The sequence below is a fragment of the Mchenga conophoros genome, linkage group LG5 (assembly GCF_057382185.1).
Source record: "Mchenga conophoros isolate Kocher_MC1m ecotype Shallow Benthic linkage group LG5, M_conophoros_male_GT1.1, whole genome shotgun sequence".
NCBI classification, from domain to species: domain Eukaryota; kingdom Metazoa; phylum Chordata; class Actinopteri; order Cichliformes; family Cichlidae; genus Mchenga; species Mchenga conophoros.
The window spans coordinates 29,358,732-29,377,441 of record NC_140530.1 but is presented as its reverse complement, the minus strand read 5'-3'; the positions used below and the strand labels follow the sequence as shown (position 1 = coordinate 29,377,441).

The 18,710-nt window shown below is 40.4% G+C and overlaps 2 protein-coding genes across 3 annotated transcripts in view; one reads left to right on the top strand and one right to left on the bottom strand.

Moving 5' to 3' along the window:
* Positions 1 to 5,450: 5,450 nt before the first annotated feature.
* On the bottom strand, positions 5,451 to 7,214 carry LOC146574797 (uncharacterized). Its single transcript, XM_085274741.1, has one exon. It carries the CDS (start codon positions 6,744 to 6,746, stop codon positions 6,066 to 6,068), a length of 681 nt encoding a protein of 226 aa, XP_085130867.1. The 5' UTR covers positions 6,747 to 7,214; the 3' UTR covers positions 5,451 to 6,065.
* A 2,498-nt stretch (positions 7,215 to 9,712) lies between these two features.
* The window catches only part of nisch (nischarin), a 28,189-nt gene continuing 19,191 nt past the window's right edge, over positions 9,713 to 18,710 (top strand). For both annotated transcript variants that reach the window (XM_085274740.1, XM_085274738.1), the window contains exons 1-8: positions 9,713 to 10,213; positions 11,268 to 11,351; positions 11,853 to 12,035; positions 15,244 to 15,292; positions 15,873 to 16,036; positions 16,137 to 16,232; positions 17,783 to 17,878; positions 17,973 to 18,125. In XM_085274740.1, coding sequence (XP_085130866.1) covers positions 10,133 to 10,213; positions 11,268 to 11,351; positions 11,853 to 12,035; positions 15,244 to 15,292; positions 15,873 to 16,036; positions 16,137 to 16,232; positions 17,783 to 17,878; positions 17,973 to 18,125 — 906 coding nt within the window. In that variant the 5' untranslated portion in view covers positions 9,713 to 10,132. The remainder of the gene's footprint in view (positions 10,214 to 11,267; positions 11,352 to 11,852; positions 12,036 to 15,243; positions 15,293 to 15,872; positions 16,037 to 16,136; positions 16,233 to 17,782; positions 17,879 to 17,972; positions 18,126 to 18,710) is intronic.

Here is an 18,710-nt window from a genome sequence, read left to right as displayed (position 1 = left end):
GATCTGACATCATGAGTAGTGCACAGGTGTACCTCAGACTGCCCACAACAAAAGGCCACCCTGGAATGTGCAGTTTTTTGCGCTAATGGGGGTCTGGGGACCCAGTACCGGTCAGTATCTGGTGTGACCACCATTTGCCTCATGCAGTGCAACACATCGTCGCATGGAGTCTATCAGATTGTCAATTGTGGCCTGTGGAATGTTGGTCCACTCCACTTCAATGGCTGTGCGAGGTTGTTGGATATTCGTGGGAACTGGTACACGCTGTCGTATACGCCGGTCAAGCACATCCCGAACATGCTCAACGGGTGACATGTCCGGTGAGTATGCTGGCCATGCAAGAACTGGGACATTCTCAGCTGCCATCTGCCCTGAACAATGTGAACCATGATTCATCCGTGAAGCGCACACCTCTCCAACGTGCCAGACGCCATCGAATGTGAGCATTTGCCCACACAAGTCTGTTACGGCGATGAGCTGGAGTCAGGTCAAGACCCCGATGAGGACGACGGGCATGCAGTTGAGCGTCCCTGAGACGGTTTCTGACAGTTTGTGCAGAAATTGTTTGGTTGTGCAAACCAATTGTTCCAGCAGCTGTCTGGGTGGCTGGTCTCAGACGATCTTGGAGGTGAACCTGCTGGATGTGGAGGTCCTGGGCTGGTGTGGTTACACGAGGTCTGCGGTTGTGAGGCCGGTTGGATATGCTGCCATATTCTCTGAAACGCCTGTGGAGACGGCTTATGGTTGAGAAATGAACATTCAATGCACGGGCGACAGATCTGGTTGACATTCCTGCTGTCAGCATGCCAATTGCACGCTCCCTCATTGCTTGTGGCATCTGTGGCATTTTGCTGTGAGACAAAACTGCACATTCCAGGGTGGCCTTTTGTTGTGGGCAGTCTGAGGTACACCTGTGCACTACTCATGATGTCAGATCAGCATCCTGATGTGGCACACCTGTGAGGTGGGATGGATTATCTCAATATGGCAGATGTGCCCACTACCACACATTTGGACTGATTTGTGACCACTGTTTGGGAGGGATGGTTATATTGTGTATCTGGAATGAATTTTAGGTCTCTACGTCCATCCCATGGGGAATGGGAGCAGTAACAAAGGTGTTGCATTTATATTTTTGTTGAGTGTACAACAGGGTGTAAAAGTAGAATTTATGGCAGAGCTGCTGCACTGTATTGCATTAGTCTGGAGTGCTGTTGTTAAATAACTATTTCATAAGGGACTGTTGTAATTGTCTGTGTAGATTCTCAGTCATCCAGATTGTGTTAGTCTTGACAGCTTGAAAAAAAGCAACTGGACTTCTAAGTATATGGCAGCATTAGGTACATTATAGAGTAGAAATATATCCCGAACTACAACTTTAACCTCTCATTTCCTTTTATTTCTACATTATACAGTAATTGCTTAGTACCAAAAGGCTCTAGATAATACTGAGTGAAAGAGTTTTAACATGTAGTCATTTAGGAAGCCGAAAATGTGGAAACAGCAGATTAATCCCAGTGGTTTTAAGGTGGATACTCTTACATGGTTTTGTATACCTCATCTAGTTCTGCTCTATTCAAATGCTTCATTTGCAGATTTGTTATATGATCATCACTGAGTCACTTGAACAATTGAGCACTATCCCCGACTCTTGTACAAATCTTCTTCATTCACACACAATGACATGATTCAGGACTATAAAAGAGAGAAGGGGATCATTCACAGTGTTAAACTTTATCCAGACACACAGCATGTAGCCTCTGCTATTTCAGGAATACCTGCAGGGCATGTGTGTTTATGTATGTAGGAGTGTCAGTGATCTTTCCAACCGTCGTTCATACTGTAACTCTGTCTGTACTTGTTGTTGGATGACTGCCCTTTCACCACAACAGTTCATGCTTCTCAATATCTGACAAGTGTTGTTGTCTGTTAAGTTCCACTATGAAACTTAAAACTGAGAACATTTTCAAACACGGTGTTCGCTTTTCTCAGCTAAAGAGCTGGTGCAGTTTGGCAGTAAAGCCCTGGCATTAGTGTCAAAGCAAGATAAGGTTTAATGAAAATTTGAGTTGAGAAATGAAGTGCGTCAGCAAGCGTTCTTACAAGTGTCGACAGATCCATGTGTTTGTACGTGTCAGCAGATTAGCATCGGTACAGCTAGCAGTAGAAGTGTTTGCAGCGTAATGATCTACTTTTTGTAATTTGCCACAGCACAACTTTCTGTGGCCTGTGTGTGTGTTTGTGTATGTGTGCGTTGGTGTGTAACTGTTCACATTTGCTTCCTGTTTGGCTATGTAAGCCAACCAATCAGAGTAAGCATTGCACAACAAGAAGTCATGTTAGGGTAAAAGTTGCTGCTGGCTGATAGCAACAGGAGCTGAAGGTACAATAGAGACATTACATTCAAAGCAGGCTGTGACCTTCCACTGTAACCCTGAGCAAGGCACTGAACAACCTGTGTGCGATAAGATAACACACATGCAAGTCGATTTGACTGCGTTTGTGCTCTTGGTTAACACAATCCCCAGTGTCAATTCTGTGCATGTCAGCTGATCTGCAGGTCAAAGGTCAGACTGAGATGGTTAAACTAAAAAAACTTCTAAATACTCGAAAACTTCCACTCTGTACATTTCAGGGAGCTTTTTAGTGACAGATGAGTCCTTCTGGAGCTGCAGAACAAAAATGGATTTCTCAGGGTAAATATGTCTTCATGTTAAATAATCTCGTCTTAAAACAAGTTCCTTTTTTTGTGTTTTGTTTATGGTTTTTAGAATCACGTGCGAACTGGAGCCTTTCCCAGCTGACACAGGGTGAGAGGTTGGATACACACTGGACACCCGCCAGTGTCTGTCTTTCATTAATCCATATTATGAAATCTGCCGCAAAACTCAAAAAGCTTTACGCAAAAGCCTCATTAAAATGGAACGATTCTACATTGGAAAAGTCAAGAAGATAAAATATACCATACAAAACATAACAGACTGAAAAAAATATCAACAAAAAAGGGCTTGGGGAGCCCTTTTTTTCAGGATGCAGAGGCTATTGCATATGTAAGCTTTAAGAACAATAATAAAAAGCCCTTGACCCCTCTCATAGCTCTGTTCTAGTCTGGCTGGGAATGGAAAGTTTGGTACTTTACAGTCTACAGCTTATAATGTTTTGTAATCTCTTGTGTTTCATCTTGAGGATCTGTCTCATAGGTCCTCAGATTGGAAATGTAGCAGCTTTACTATTAAATGCATTTATAATATAGCTTTATGTTGCTTATTCATTGCATATTTCTGAATCATCATCCTTTATGTATTTTTATGCACTCCTTTTCATCTTCAGTCAGAATGAATCCACGTTAGAGGAGGTTGAAAGTGGAGCTAATATAACTATTTGTCTTAAAAGACCCAAAGAAAAATAACTACATACTGAATAAGTTAAACAGGGGCCACAATTAGCCTTAAGTAGTCTTCACTATTCAGTTTAATAACTAATTAAATCCAGTTATGACACAGAAAAGGTAAGCACACAGCTAGGTTATCCCAGCTGGCACCTGATCTGCAGACATCACTGCATTCCCAAGTTCTCCAAACCATTGACGTAGGGAAGGTGACGAGTGACGAGACACCAGACCGGCTTCCCTGACATTTCAGAAGATAAGTATAGGTTCCAGAAAGCTGCATGCGTAAACCAGGAGGTCATTTAATGTAGGAGAAAAGTCTTGTTCACGCAATCTGTGCCTCTATTCTTGAAATTAACACCATAATAACATCCGTAATGTAATACATGTTAATGAGTGATTACTCATTAACATGTATTACATTACAGATGTTAATTTCAAGAATCACATTTTTAAGGATAAGACTCTTAAATGGAAATACTTGGTTGTAGATTCTGTCTCTTCCTGCTTCTCACTGAAAAACTTCAATATAATATCTGCCTACTCTCTATCTCATTTAAAATAAATAGACAAAAAAAAACAAGAAGTTGAAGCATTTGGACCTTTCTATTTTTATATGCTGTCTAGTGTATTGTGTTCACCTTTTCTGTAGTTGCTTCTCACTCTCTTTGAAGAGCAGAATATTGCTCTGTACAAATAAGAGTTAAGAATCTGCCTGCTCCTCGCAGTTTGACCTGTTACCATTATTAGTTTATGGCACAGAAAGAGGCTTATACTTTCCTGGCTGTGCTGTGTGGGTGTGACCAGCTCCCTTCACTTCAAATAATCCACTTTAACGGATCTATAAACAGGAACACGCCGATTCTCCCTCCTTCCCGCTTCATTCCTGGTCTGTAAAATTCAAAAGTGGCCTTTATATGGGAAATGTGAAAAGTAAATTTTGGTATGGACTTAAACAGCAATGTGCACACACGCTTTTAAAATCAGGATCTTTAATTTGGTTCCTATACACATCAGATCATTATGAAGACTAACTCTTGATAGAAAGAACCAGTTGAACTGACTCTACCAGCTGAGGTGGGGTCTGGTCAAAAAGGGACCTGATCTACAATTCTCTCAGGTCTGGGAGCAGCCTAACCCTAACCCCGAGGCAGGAGAGAGCAAAAAAAGGTGAAGTAAAATTCAATAAATAAAGAATGCTGTGATCCAGGACCCGACACGTTCTGTGATGCCCCTCCCACTTCGATGTCCCCGGGGCCCCGTCTGTGTGCGCTTTCTTACTTTTAGTTGCGTCTCTCTCCAACAAACACAACACCCACCCAAACACACCCACCCAAATCAACATTCACCCTCACAGTGGAAGAAAACATGAATATAGTAATGTTGCTGTTTTCTTTTTCTCTTTTCCTGTGTCATCTACAAATTTCTGAGCATTATTGAAAAAATGTGCTGTCATTTAGTGACTTATTTTTCCTTTTGTATGGGGGTAAAAATAATCTGCAGAACTTAGATGTCCTGTTGCTCTGTGAACATTCAGAAAGTGCAATTGTTTGTTAGACAACATCTCTAAATGTGATTCTATCTACTGACTTCTGTCAACGTGGCAGATTTTATCTTCAACTCTTACATGCTGTCAAACTTTGGTTAGAAATTCATGTGTAATGCAATGAAAACGCATTTGAACTCTTGAAAACAAATGCTGGAGAGATGTGTGTGCATTTAGCACCTTGTTTTATGATGTGTTAATAAATTTGCCTGCAGCTGTATGTCACTGTTGCACTAAGAACTTGATTTTGGGGTATTTATACGGGATTTTATAATGTTTTCTTTAATTTGTGACAAATGTGTCTCATGTCCTGTTTAAATGGTTTGAATGCTTGTGATGCAGATTTCATGAATTTATTTCATTCACCAATCGCTCTTCCTCGCTCAAACAGTCTCATGTGAACTCTTACAACAAATCTGACCATTTATTTTACAGGGTCTTATTCGAGCTGTCCTAATGACACAGTGACACACTGCCTCTACAGGCTCTTAGCATTCATAAAAACAATCAGCCCGCTTTATATTATTCAGATATTTATTGGGTTTTTGTTTTATTCTTTACAGCCAAATGCTTTTGTCACAGACAATGTTCATCAGCCAATCACCTCAAGCCTAATCCAGTCAGCTCGAAGCCGATTGGCTGTTTGGGTTCACTCCCACCATCCAGCCCATTTCCTTTTGTGTATAACAACAATAACAGAAAGGAAGCACTTTACAGCACCCAGACACACGGTACATAACCACACATTAACCAGTCAACAACAGGAAAAAATAAACCGTCTTAACTCAATTTAAGACAGGAATCCGCAAAAGTTACGTTTTAAACCTGGAAGAATACCAGCGGAGTGAGACAATTTAACCTATTGTGAGTGCGGTTCTCAAAAATACAAAGAGGCAGTGCTTTGCAGGAATGATTGAAAAAAAATTACACTCGGTTTAAAAAAAATAAGTTAATTTCTGCTGGAAACCAGTTGAATCATTCCATCCTGCAAGCAAATTCTCCAGATGTTAAGGCTGCCTGTCGTTAAAAAAGAAGAAGAAAGGAGACTTTTCTTTCTGTGAACATAAAGCAGGACAAACCTGAGCAGGTTCAGTCTTGGTGAAAACAAAATGTCCGCCTGAAAGTTTCCCTTCAGGGTGTCAGGATGTCATAGAACTCAACAAAGTCCTTCTGCATGAAATTCTGGCTCTGCATAAGGTCGTCTTCAGAGGGGAAATATTGCATGCTCTCCTCTTGGAGACGCAGACTGCTTTCATGCAGAAGCAAGCTGCCCTCGTGCATGCACAGAGGGTCCTCGTGCAGTACCACAAACGGTCCCGGAGGCGATGTTGAGCCGTATGGGTTGGGACTGTCCAAGAGGGCTCCTCTGGCATTCTCCAGGACGCCCAGGTATGAGTCCATGTCCGTCAGCTCCATGTCGCTGTCGGAGCTGCAGCCGCTATCGCTCCCCACTGAGTCACAGCGCATGTGCAGCATCTCGTACTTCTCATGCATCAAAAACTGGTTGGTGTTCTTGGGGGCCTGCATCCCCCTCACCCTCTTCCCCTTCACGTTGACGGGACGAAGGGACAGCGCCGGCTTCTGGTGGTGTCGGGGATGATGATGGTGGTGGTGATGTTGATGATGGTGATAGTGGTGGTGGTTGCGCCCTTTCGGCCACCCTCCTCTGCTCATCCTCCGCCCCTGCAGGCGCCCCCTGCAGCTCTTGGACCAGCCGTGCTTCTTGCGGCCGTCCCTCTGCAGAGCCTCGTTCCCGTCCTGCAGCAGCTTGGGGTGTTCGCAGATACTCCTGCACATCTTCTCTGAGAGCATTTCCTTGTTTCCTTTCCTTTCTTGATGTCGCCTCTCAGCTACACCTCCTTCACATCCTCCTCCTCACTCGGTTGCTCACTCAACAACAACAATGCGAGGATCGTTTCTCGATGTGTGGCTCAGATCACAAATGACCCTAGTCTACCTTTTGACTATTTTTTCACTTTTTTTCTTGACCTCTGGCTTCGGCTGGTGCATAGCCTCCTCTGCCTCCCCTTGCAGCAGCAGCTTGTCTGCTCGCTTGGCTCTCTGTAACGCCCTTCTCTGTCTCTCTAATGTCTCTTTTTTTCACCCCTTTCTGAAAGTGAAATCAGCTCCTTGCAGCTCTGATTAGTGAACTGAAGTGAGCGGGGTAATAGTTTTGAGAGTCGTCTCGCTGATTTTAAGGTGTTTTTTCTCTGAGTTAAGTCTGTAGCAACATCAAACTGAGCGCTTACCATCACTGACTGTGGAGCTGCCGTCTTCTCGGTGTTGTTATAAGGAGCTGGAAGATTTCATTTGCGTAGAAGGAGGCGGGGGGAGATGTCATTTCACGCGTCTCCGTTTCCCATTTGAAACATTGTAATATGACATATGTTGTCGGTCATTTATTCTAAACCTCAATGTAAAGTACCTAAATACCGATATGAAGCTACTGTAGCTATGTTAAAAAGATGTGGTGTGACACACAGAAAGCATCCTCCCCGCCGAGTGATGGTTCAGTCCGCCTTAGTTTTGGCAGTTGAAATCTGATGCCCAGCTGCTGCTGTTCCTTCTCCCCCGCCCCCTCCCCATGGAAAGACAGTGGTCACGTACAGCTACAACAATCGGAGCGGACTGGAGTAGTCACCGTAGCAGTCTGACAGCCGTTATTTACGGCCTTGTACATGGACCATGCCCACAACAGTTCAGAGTATCACAGCATTACCGAAAGATCCGTCCGAGGACAGCAGTTTTCTATATAAACCACTGTAATTAATGGTAGCGAATAACTTTGTACGTATTCATTTGTGCTCTAAAATGGCTTCCTCGAAGAGAGCACACCAGTCTCACCACTTCGGTTCAAACCAGAGGTGTCAAACTTGGGGCCGACTGGGCCAACTGGGTTTCATTAATTCCCACAAATTTTCAATAAAGTTCATTTATTATTTAATTCTAGATCTAGGGTAGAACTTGTCTGTCCTTTCTTTTCCTGGGATCTGAAAATGATTGTGGAAAAACTGAGGAACAGGCTTGTTTTTCTTAACATGCTCCAAGGTACTCATTATCAGTCTTGTAAATGGGTAACTTATTCAAAATAATTAAGGATAATCTATGCAAGCTAGTTAGACAGCCTGGTTTAGATTGACAGCTTTGAAGAGGTTAAATAACAACTTTTAAGGTGGTCATATACTCCAAGTGTTGCTTTGCTCTGCACTTCTAAAGTAGATAAAGTTATGCCATAAACCCCTGCTTAACTTTAAAGGCTTTGACTAGATTAAAATAAAATGCACTGAGTAGGAGATGCTCTGTATCTCTTTGTACATGTGTATAGTTACAATGAAAAGGCATTCGTCTTCTTTTTCTTCAAATTCTGCACAGACTTTTACTTGCTTTTTTCGATCAACTCACCTTTTTAAAATATTTAGCGTCAACATGAGGTTGAGGTTGAAATCTGTTATTTTATCGTAATATGTCAACAACTACTGCAGGATAGGGTTGAAGAGACATTTTAAAACACTTTTTAAACACAGGATATACTGTTCGAACTGCAAGAACCTTGGTAATAATTTGATATCCAGCGCCATCATCTGGTCCAACATGTTCAAACACAAGCAAAAGTAACGGGTGCAAATACACGTGCAAACGGAGCGTACAACGTGTACTCCCTCTACCAGTGTGTTTCTAGTACAGCAGTTTAGGCCTTTATTTAAATTTAGTGAAATGTCTAGTAAGAATAAAAAATATACATATCCTTATCTGAAGTCTTGCTCAAAAACAAAACAAAACTTCAAAACTGTATGTTTTTTGTTTTTAAGTTAGTTTTCCTGGTTATTGTTACTTTTGGTGTCTTTGAGTGTGTGTATGTCCTTCTTCTGTTAATTGTCTTAAACAGATCATGTAACAGTGTAATTGCCAGCACTGCTGAATGAACACTTGTGTATTGTATATATTCCACATCTTGGGAATATTTGTGCAAATAATTAATAACAGATTGTGTTAAAATGCTGTTCCGGAAATGATGGCCTGTCTTCCTAGAAAATGAAGAAGGTAAGCAAGGTAAAGATTACTGTCATTGTGAGCATGCCAACCTGTGAAAGGGCTGCTAAGTGACGTTTTAGATTTGTCATCTAATCAGAAGAAGAAAGGATGGATTTCATCTTTAGTGTTGACTGAAAAAAATAAGGAGCCCTTTAGAGTTGAATTCCTTTTTCATTCATTTTTTCACCACAGGCTCTCCAGTTCAAAATATGTGTATTTAATTCAATTTTAGTCAACAAATCAAACACAATGGAGGACCACATCAAGCCTGCAAATATGCTACAGCACAGTGACCCCTTGTGACCGTTAAATGGAGTGGCTTAAAACCAACTAAGGAAATTAGGCTTATCTTTAATGTAAGCTGTAGCTTTAATGTAACCCATCCAAGAAAATAAATGGAGATGTGTAGCAGAGAGTGTAGCAGACTTTTTTTTAACAAGATTGTTTAACACACCCCAGAGCCGTAGAAACTACACAGGGATAAAGCTGCTGAGCCATACCATGAATACGTGGGGACGAGCTGTTTAAGATAGGTTAGGTTAGAGTGACTAGAATGGACAGGATTAGAAATGAGTACCACAGAGGGACAGCTCAGGTTGAGCAGTTTGGAGATAAAGTTAGAGAGACGAGGCTGAGATTATGTGCAGAGGAGGGATAGTGAATATACTGGACAAAGGATGTTGAAGATGGAGCTGCAGGCATGTGGAAAACAGAAAGACTACAGAGGAGATTCATGTGAAGGAGCCCATGCCGACGGCTGGTGTGGCAGAGGAGGGTGATGGGGATAGGGTGTGTCAAATAATTCGCTGTGGGGAAACCTGAAGGGAGCAGCTGAAACACGAATCGGGGTGATCAGTTCACTAAACAAGGCGTGGCTATAGTAATGACACATGCTCATCTCCATATTTTAATATAACATCATTTATTTATTTATTTATTTATTTATTTATTTTCAAGAATCAAGAAAAGAAAAAAGCAAACTTTTTTTTAAAGGTGACTGTAACTAAACAACTTTTAAATAAAGTTTTTTTTGTCAGCCAGTCACCTGCTTCGTTCAGCATCATAACAAACATGGCGGCAGGAGGCGGCTGACTGAAAAGGAACGCTATGCATCTTTAGCAACCGTTTTCCTCAGTAATAGATAATCTGCTCTCGTTGATCACAGCATGGAGCCTGTCCCGTTTACGGAGGAGGTTTCGGAGAGAAAAGTATCTGTTGTCGGCTCAGAGTTGGTGGAAAACTACACTGTAAGCTCCGCTCCGCTCTTTTTAGCTTAATACCAGTTAGCTTAGCTTGTAGCTCTCCCGGCTTCCAGGTCTATCGGAAAAACAGCGAGTAATATTTCTGAGTTCCCCAGACAGTGGGTGTGTTGTACTGGACTTAACATGGAGATGGATTCGGGCTTTATGTCTTTATTCTTCAGAGCATGGTAAAAGCAGCCGAAAGAGCAGCTCACAGGCTAACTGCTAACTGCTGCCTTAATTTTCACACACGGTTTCGGTTGGGTTACAGTGTTTCCTCTTGAATGTGTAAATCTGATAGTCTTTTACGGATTCAGTCATTTTCTGTTCCTTTCTTGTATGACAGTGTGCTGTGTGTTGTAACACTCTGTGCTATTTAATGTGGCTGATAACCCGATTTGCTCCTGTTGCCTCTTGTAAGTTAAATCCTTTCTCAAGACAGCAGGACAGAGAAAAAACATCAGATTTTGAATTGATTATTAATATAGGTCACTCAGCTTTAAAAACAAGTAATGTCACCACACGTTTTCATCTGAATGGAGCTTAATATGGGAGAGTGATTTGTTCACATAATATTTTTTTGCCATGTTTTTCTGAATTGAAGAGATGCTTTTAATCCACAAAGAGCCTGAATGCTTGAATTAAGTGTCAACTGTCCCCCTAGTTCAATACATTTTTATTTATTTTAGGTGTGATACATTTGACGATTTCTGGCATTTTTGTCTAGTGAGTCACCACATAGCCACCCTGACTGCATTTTAAATACAACAGCTGTACGTTGAAGTTCTTCCTTCAGGAAACATTTGGGTTCATCTGATCCTGGAAACAAGCAAACACATATAAGTGTGCTGTGAATTTTCTGTTATTTGGTAAAATGTTTTAACGATTTCATGAATTTAAACCCACTTAAAATGTAATTGGTCAAGAATATTTTATTATAGTCTTGGTGATTTTCCTTTGGCAGAAATTCCAAACCTCTTTGGTGGAGATTAAAAATTTTTATATGCAGGAATCCTCTGCTGGGTCACAGATTTTAATATATGCTTCTCTGATGTTTCAGGTCTACATCATTGATGTGACGGATGGACAGCACAGGTGGACTGTGAAGCACCGCTATAGTGATTTCTACGACCTCCATGAGAAGGTAATAAAGTGGGCCAGTGAGCAGCCTTATGCCACCATCAACAGTTCAGTTTTTTAGTCTGAATTCTCTAGCAAACTACAGTCACAGGGCTAACACAGAGAGATGGACACATTCACACTTATGAGCAATTTAGAATCACCAGTTAACCTAACCCCTGATGGTGGATTAGATTCCAGGCTCTTCTTGCTGTGAGACAACAATGCTAACTACCTTTAGCACTTGTTGTAGTTTTTTTCTCTCCTTTTAATAGGACAATTTACTGTCTATAAATTGTGTTCATAAAAATATCTCTAACAATTTCCTCAAATTTTTTTATGCCAATTTCTCTCTTGTTTGAATGGCATTCTGATAAGTCTTATCAAATTACAATGATATAAAATGGAGAATAGCTACAACTTTTCATGCTCTCTGCACCTAGGAAACATTTGTTTCTTGGCTGCAGGATTGTTTTATTATGAAAATCAAACCTGGTTTTACTCCTGATGTTTGTTTCCGCTTAAGCTTACGGCAGAGAAAAAGGTTGATAGACGACTGCTTCCTCCTAAGAAGATCTTGGGAAAGAACTCAAAGAGTCTGGTGGAGCGGCGGCAGAAGGAGCTGGAGCTCTACCTGCAGACTCTTCTCCAGCAGTTTCCTCAAGCCACGCCCACACCGCTCACCAACTTCCTACATTTTCATCTCTATGTGAGTACAACCTATAAACAAGTGTGCAGTTCATGATTTAGAATAACCTCAGTTTGGAGTGGAGGTCTGTTAGGTCTTCACTACAGCAAAGAAAACGAGGTCAGAGAGTCATGCTGGTTGATAAGATCTAGATGTTCCCATTCATTTTAAATCTGTTAGACACTTTTGAGATAAAGACTTTGTGCAGACTAGTCAGGTTCTTCAGACAAAACCAGTCAAACACTTTTTTTCTTCCTATTTCAACATACGACTTCGTGTTGAAACAAAACGTTAACTGTTGACACAGCAAGACTGAACTATTGAACTATTTAGTTTTGTCCTGCTGTCTTGATTAATTGACCTTATTTTGTGTTAAATGTTTTGCACTTAAGTTTTCCAGCTTAGAGTTTTTTTCTTAAACAGAGAATCTACAAGCAGTAGCAGTAATATCTCATTTTTATTTTTAACCATAACATATTTACATCAGTTCATCTCTCAAATATGCTCCTGTTTTTGAGAATTTCAAATTTATAGAGCCAAAGAATTACAGTATAATACCACAGTAAAACAGTTTTTTATCTCTCTTGAATGTAAAAGCATTCCCTTCGAACAATCAGCACAATTACAGCTATCGGTACGTATAAGCTTCAGTATAACATTATAGAAACAGGTTTCAAAACACTATCCTGAAGTGACATAAGCCCAAACACATGGCACCCACTCCTGAGAAAAAGTCTCTTCATTTAAGATTAACGTCAAAGCAGTTCATCACAGTAAACACAAGACACCATCCATCAGTTATAGGCCTGATTAAACAATCTACAACATCGTATTTAAAAAAGACTCATAATAACAGTATGTGAGGATGTAAATCATGTATAAAATATATATAAAGTTTAAAACATTATTAACAATTTAACCTCAATCGCAATAAATTACAGACAATGTTTCAAATAAAAAATACTGAGCCCTTTTGATGAACTTGAACTGAGTGTATTTTATTGGACTCTCCTAAATAATACAAAGAAATTATTTAGTAGCTTTTATGAAGGAAAGTCATGGTGAAGTGGACTATTCTTCCATTTAAGGGCTGCAAAACGTGCTGATAAAGTCTAAAAAATACATCATGTTTGTACGTGTCACAGTGTTTTGCACAATGAATGCTGTGTTTGTAAGAATTGATCACGTCATGAGTTTGGCTGCAACTTTCATCCCGAGCTCTGAGTCACTGTCAGTTTTACAGCCTTCTTACGGATGAAGACATTACCCTCGGTAATGTTCTAATCCCACAGCGTCATCCCAGCAAACAATACTGAATAACCATCTTTAACTGGTCTTTTCTCAACGTCTAGGCTTGGTTGAAAACTAATCCCAAAGTTCACTGTCACCTTGTTAGATTTGATAGCTAGCCTGTTTTATATTAGCCTTATACAGAGTTCAGCAAAACAAAGCCCTTAATTTAGCCAAGAGTGAAAACATCTAAAAAAAACTGATCATGGATTTCTCACTCTGTGGCTCATTTCTCATCATACTGAGCTGACTGATTATACAGGTTAACATCAGGAGGCAGAGAGCTGATGGTTTTGTTAGGTTTGTCACAGTTTCACACGAGTTCATCATGCAACAAATTTAGATGTAGATAAAATCTCAATGCTACACGAATGGCCCAGTTGCCCATTGAAAGAAACCACTGGGGTCTCTGTAAGTGAGCTGGGCTGAACAGTTGATAAAACTGAATCCATGTATCAAGAATAACTATTATATTCTGTTTCTTTGTATTATATAATTTCTGTGACTTAATTTTCTTTGATAGATCAGTCTTGTATAACACACACAGTGGTTTGAGGCTTTGTGATGACAGAGACAGTGATCACATTATGGCGATAATGGATTAACAAAAAGAGGCCACTGTTTGAGAAGCCTGCACGGCAAAGCACACACAGGAAAACCTCTCATGTGACTTGAAGTGAACAGCATGTGACTGTAGCGGATAACTTTGTTTGGAATGATAGTGGGAATCTGTATCTTCTGTTTAATGTTCGGTTACATCAAAGTGTAATGTGTTTGAAAGGAAGACAGCTGACAGATCCAGGTGTCTGCAGGCAAACTTTTTTAAAACATGGTTGCAGGTTGATTTGTGTTAATGTTATTTGAAGTTTTTAAAAAAACTTTTGTGAAAGCATCAGTAAAGAAATGATGATCAGCCATAGTGATGGGAATCATAAACCGGTTGCATTTGCATGGCTCCAAGCTTTTTTTGTTTATAGATCATTGCTGGTGTATCTTTCTGTCATTTTGCATTGTTTAACAGTGACGTAAAACTCATATCAGTGGAGTTTTTGCATACCTCAGTCACATGCAAGCGTTTCACTTTGTGTTCAGACTCAGAAACTTCAAAGACCTTTTTTTCCCCACATAGAAAATAGATCAGGAATCAATATAGAGTGTGACCTATGATCTGCATCTGTGTCAACATTAGTATCAAGTCAATTTACGGTAGAAGAAACAGAATTAAAGAAATATTAGTAAAATACAAGGATGGTAGGGGAGAAGTTACAATAAAGACGGACTTTTAAGAAACTGAAAAACGTTGAAAGGTGATTAAAAGTGATTCAGTAATTCAGAATCTAAATGTAATATAATAAAAAGCTTGAATGTAAAATGGGCGTAGAAATATTTTCTATTTGCTGTTACTCACAGACGACGTCTAACAGATGTTAGAGAACCTGAGGAGTAGCAGCTCTACTCTGAGCCCTTCCCAAATGACTGGACTCCTCACCCTATGCTAAAAAAGAGCCGAGCCACCCTTCGGAGAAAGCCTGTTTCCACCGCTTGTATCCGTAATCTCATTCTTTCCCCTTAAAAAGAGCTAACAATGAAAGTGTTAACAAAAAGATCGGGCCTAGATTAACAGATTTAAGGTATTTGTCAACAAAAATGCTCCATCTGGTGGCAGATGGTGGCTAACATTTACAGTGCAACAATTTACCAGCACTGTGCATCAGTGACAGTGTTAACAATTAGAATAAACAACTACTATGTCTGGTAACAGACTAATGAAAATAGCGACGATTATATAAAATCTTATCTCAGGTGTTTCTTATTGTGTCATCGTCCAAACACGACCTAATGTTGTTAATTCAGTTAATTTGTAGGTGATGGCTCCATGTTCAAGTAATGACAACTGTTAGTTATTTTAAAGTTAATATAATTTGTTTTGCTCTTCCAGGAAATCAATGGCATCACTGCAGCACTGGCAGAGGAGTTGTTCCATAAAGGTAGGATAGCAGACACAGTGGACCTGCTTTAGAGGTCTTGTTAACATCTGATTTGTAAATAACCGTTTGAAGCTTCCTGCAAAGAAAATAACAAGTGTGTAGACCAAGGGTGTCTTACATGTGACATGTTAGGGTCCAAATAGGCAGACAGTGTATTTGCAGTGTGTGAAAATTGTATTGACCTCATTCATAATTCTATTTTTTTTTATTGAAAATGTTTGAATCATAAATATTGACTCCTGTGTGAGGATGCCACTGCAGGATTCCACTCAGCATTTATCGAAAGTTAAAACGATTTCTAGATTTCAATACGTAGTAAAGAGTAAAGTACAACTGTGTGTAGCTCCATAATACTCTAAAATTGTAATATACATGTAATAACTGTATACTCAAGCAAAATAAGATAATATATAAGATTTTTTTCTAAATGTTTAAAAAGATGGTTCATGTTGTTTATTATACATTTAAGTAATTGTGGAGCTCTTTTTTGTTATTGTTTGTTTTAAAATGAAAAGAATGAAAAGATGAATTTGACACACCTGGTTTGTACAGTGAGCAGTGTCACACTGTCTGTCTGTAGGTGAGCAGCTGCTGCAGGCCGGCGAGGTGTTTTCTCTCCGTCCTCTGCAGCTCTTCTCCGTCTCCCAGCAACTGCGGATGGCCAAACCAACCTGCTGCAATGGCGATGCCAAAACAGACCTGGGACACATCCTCGACTTCACCTGCAGGCTGCGATACCTCAAGGTTATACACTACTTATACACCAGAAATCCCTGTCATGTCGTTTCCCTCTGAGCATCAGAGGTGGTGAAGGCTCTCACTGGTTTTTGTCTTTGTTTCTCAGATTTCTGGTACCAGAGGTCCAGTAGGAACCAGTAATATTCAGGAGGCGAGTCTCCCCTTTGACCTGTCTGTTTTCAAATCCCTGCTGCAAATAGAGGTAACTGTCTCTCTGTCCATGAAATATGTTTTGTCTGTTTTTATGTACCGTATTTACTGCACTATAAGGCGCACGTAAAATCCTTAAATCTTCACAAAAATTGACAGTGCGCCTTATAATCTGGTACGCCTTATGTATGAATTTTGGTTTGTGCTTACTGACCTCGAACCGGTTTTATGTGGCACACTATGCTCAAAAATCTGTCAAAAAAAGATTTTTAGTGCCACTTTTTGGAGCATTACGGTTACCATTGCCAGGAGCCTCGCGGAGTAATACATACTGTGCTTCAACACAACATTACCGTGTTGTGTGTGTATAACGACTCCAAAATGGCACCCGCGAAGAGACACGCTTACGAAGCTGATTTTAAACTTCGAGCAATTAGTTATGCAGAAGAGAATGGAAATAGAGCAGCTGCCAGACAATTCGGCATTAATGAGTCCATGGTGCGCAAGTGGAGGAAGCAAAAAGATGACCTAAAACAAGTAAAGAAGACCAAAAGGAGTTTCCGAGGGAACAAGGCACGATGGCCGCAGTTAGAGGACAAAATTGAACAGTGGGTTATTGAACAGAGAACAGCAGGTAGAAGTGTCTCTACAGTCTCTATTCGACTGCCAGAATAAGATCACTGAAAAGAAGATCCGGCCAGAACACATCACTAACATGGACGAGGTCCCCCTCACCTTTGACATCCCCGTGAACCGTACTGTCGAGAAAACAGGGACCAGTACGGTATCTATACACACCACAGGGAACGAGAAGTCATCCTTCACTGTAGGTCTGGGCTGCCAAGCTAATGGCCAGAAACTACCACCCATGGTCATTTTCAAGAGGAAGACTTTGCCAAAAGAAAAGTTTCCGGCCGGCGTCATCGTCAAAGCTAACTCAGAGGGCTGGATGGACGAAGAGAAAATGAGCGAGTGGCTGAGGGAAGTTTATGTCAAGAGACCGGATGGCTTTTTCCACAAATCTCCGTCTCTGCCATTCACAGACACTGTAAGCAACAGATGAATAAAACTTGAATTTTATTCACTAAAATTGAAGCATACACTTCTTGGATAGACTCTATCTCACAACAAGCCATAGGGAATTTTGGGAATTTTGTTAAATTGATTCCAAAGGCACCAGCAGCAGAAACATTATTGTGAGGTCCAGTACGGGGACTCCAGTTAATGAAGACGAGGCTGGCAGAGCCTACGGCTGCCTATGAGTGGAGCTGATGCCTATAAATACCTGTTATTAGAGTCATTTGATGTCGAACTAAATTGTACTTTTTTACTTGGAAGATAAAAACTCATAAAAAGATAACAAACAAAATAATAACTTGTTTATTTGTTTCTTTGTGTCCACTGTGGAAAAAAAGCTCAGCTGTTGATCTGAATAATTTTATTTTAATCTGAATTTCATTTCAGAGTTCAAACAGAAAAAAGAATAGGAGATGCTGACGCAGTATCCCTTATCACTCTTTGAAGTTTATCCAAATGTAAATGATCAGTGGTAAGATAAGTCCTTCAGCTTTTAACAATGTTAAAAGCTGTGTCTGTCTTCAGATCACCGAGTGCAGCTCTCAGCAGATTCTTGGTTTGTCCTCTCTGAGGTCGAGCTTGGTGACGATGAGCATCCATCGCTCCACCGAATCTATGATGGTACATTTTAGATCAAATACAGTACATGAACAGTATTACTGTTGTGTGTTGCACTATACTGATACTGACGTGTTTCATTTATGTTACGCCTCAGTCTGTCCTCGTCCCAGAGGCGAGTGAGTTCTCGCAGTGGGAGCCTGAGGGGGTGGAGTCTGGGTGTCCGGTCACCGCTGTCATCCCCGTGTGGAGAAATCTCACCACGCTGGACATGAGTCACAACTGCATCAGTAGCATCGACAGCTCAGTGGTGAGACACACACCCGCCAAAACCTGCAACATCAGCAGCTTCACCCAGAGTTCAGTCAGTAATTATGTTTAAAAGCAGTTTTTGTTTGTTTTCCTCACAGTGAAATAATGGAAAAATACACCACATAACAGATAAAATGTTACATAATAACATTACCAGATGATACACATTGTAAGTTTTTGTCTGTTTAATTAAACAACATAATAATGTGAGATTTCTGCTGTAAGAAAAAATAGTTTTTTAAAAAACAAGCAGAAAATTTCCACCCAGATATCGTAACACACTGATGGACAAAACCTAACACCAAACTACATAATGATGATTTTTTTTTTTCACAGCTCTCCTCTGTTATTTTCAGTCACAGAAACAAGCTGTTGCAGTTACAGCTCCTGAGAATCAGCCTATTCATTTACGTCCCCCGTAATGGACATGACGTATTAAATAGAGAACATCTTGAGCTTTCCATTGATATCTGATGTGTTCGGGTGGCCTCTTTTAGCCCCAAAGAGACAGGAAATCACAAAAGGTTCAATGGGAAGATTGTATATTCCTCGGTTTTGCGTGTAAATTATTAAAGGGGACATA

What these genes read in the sequence shown, in the direction of transcription:
- LOC146574797 (XM_085274741.1), bottom strand. Translation starts at nt 6,746, where the DNA reads ATGCTCTCAGAGAAGATGTGCAGGAGTATCTGCGAACACCCCAAGCTG.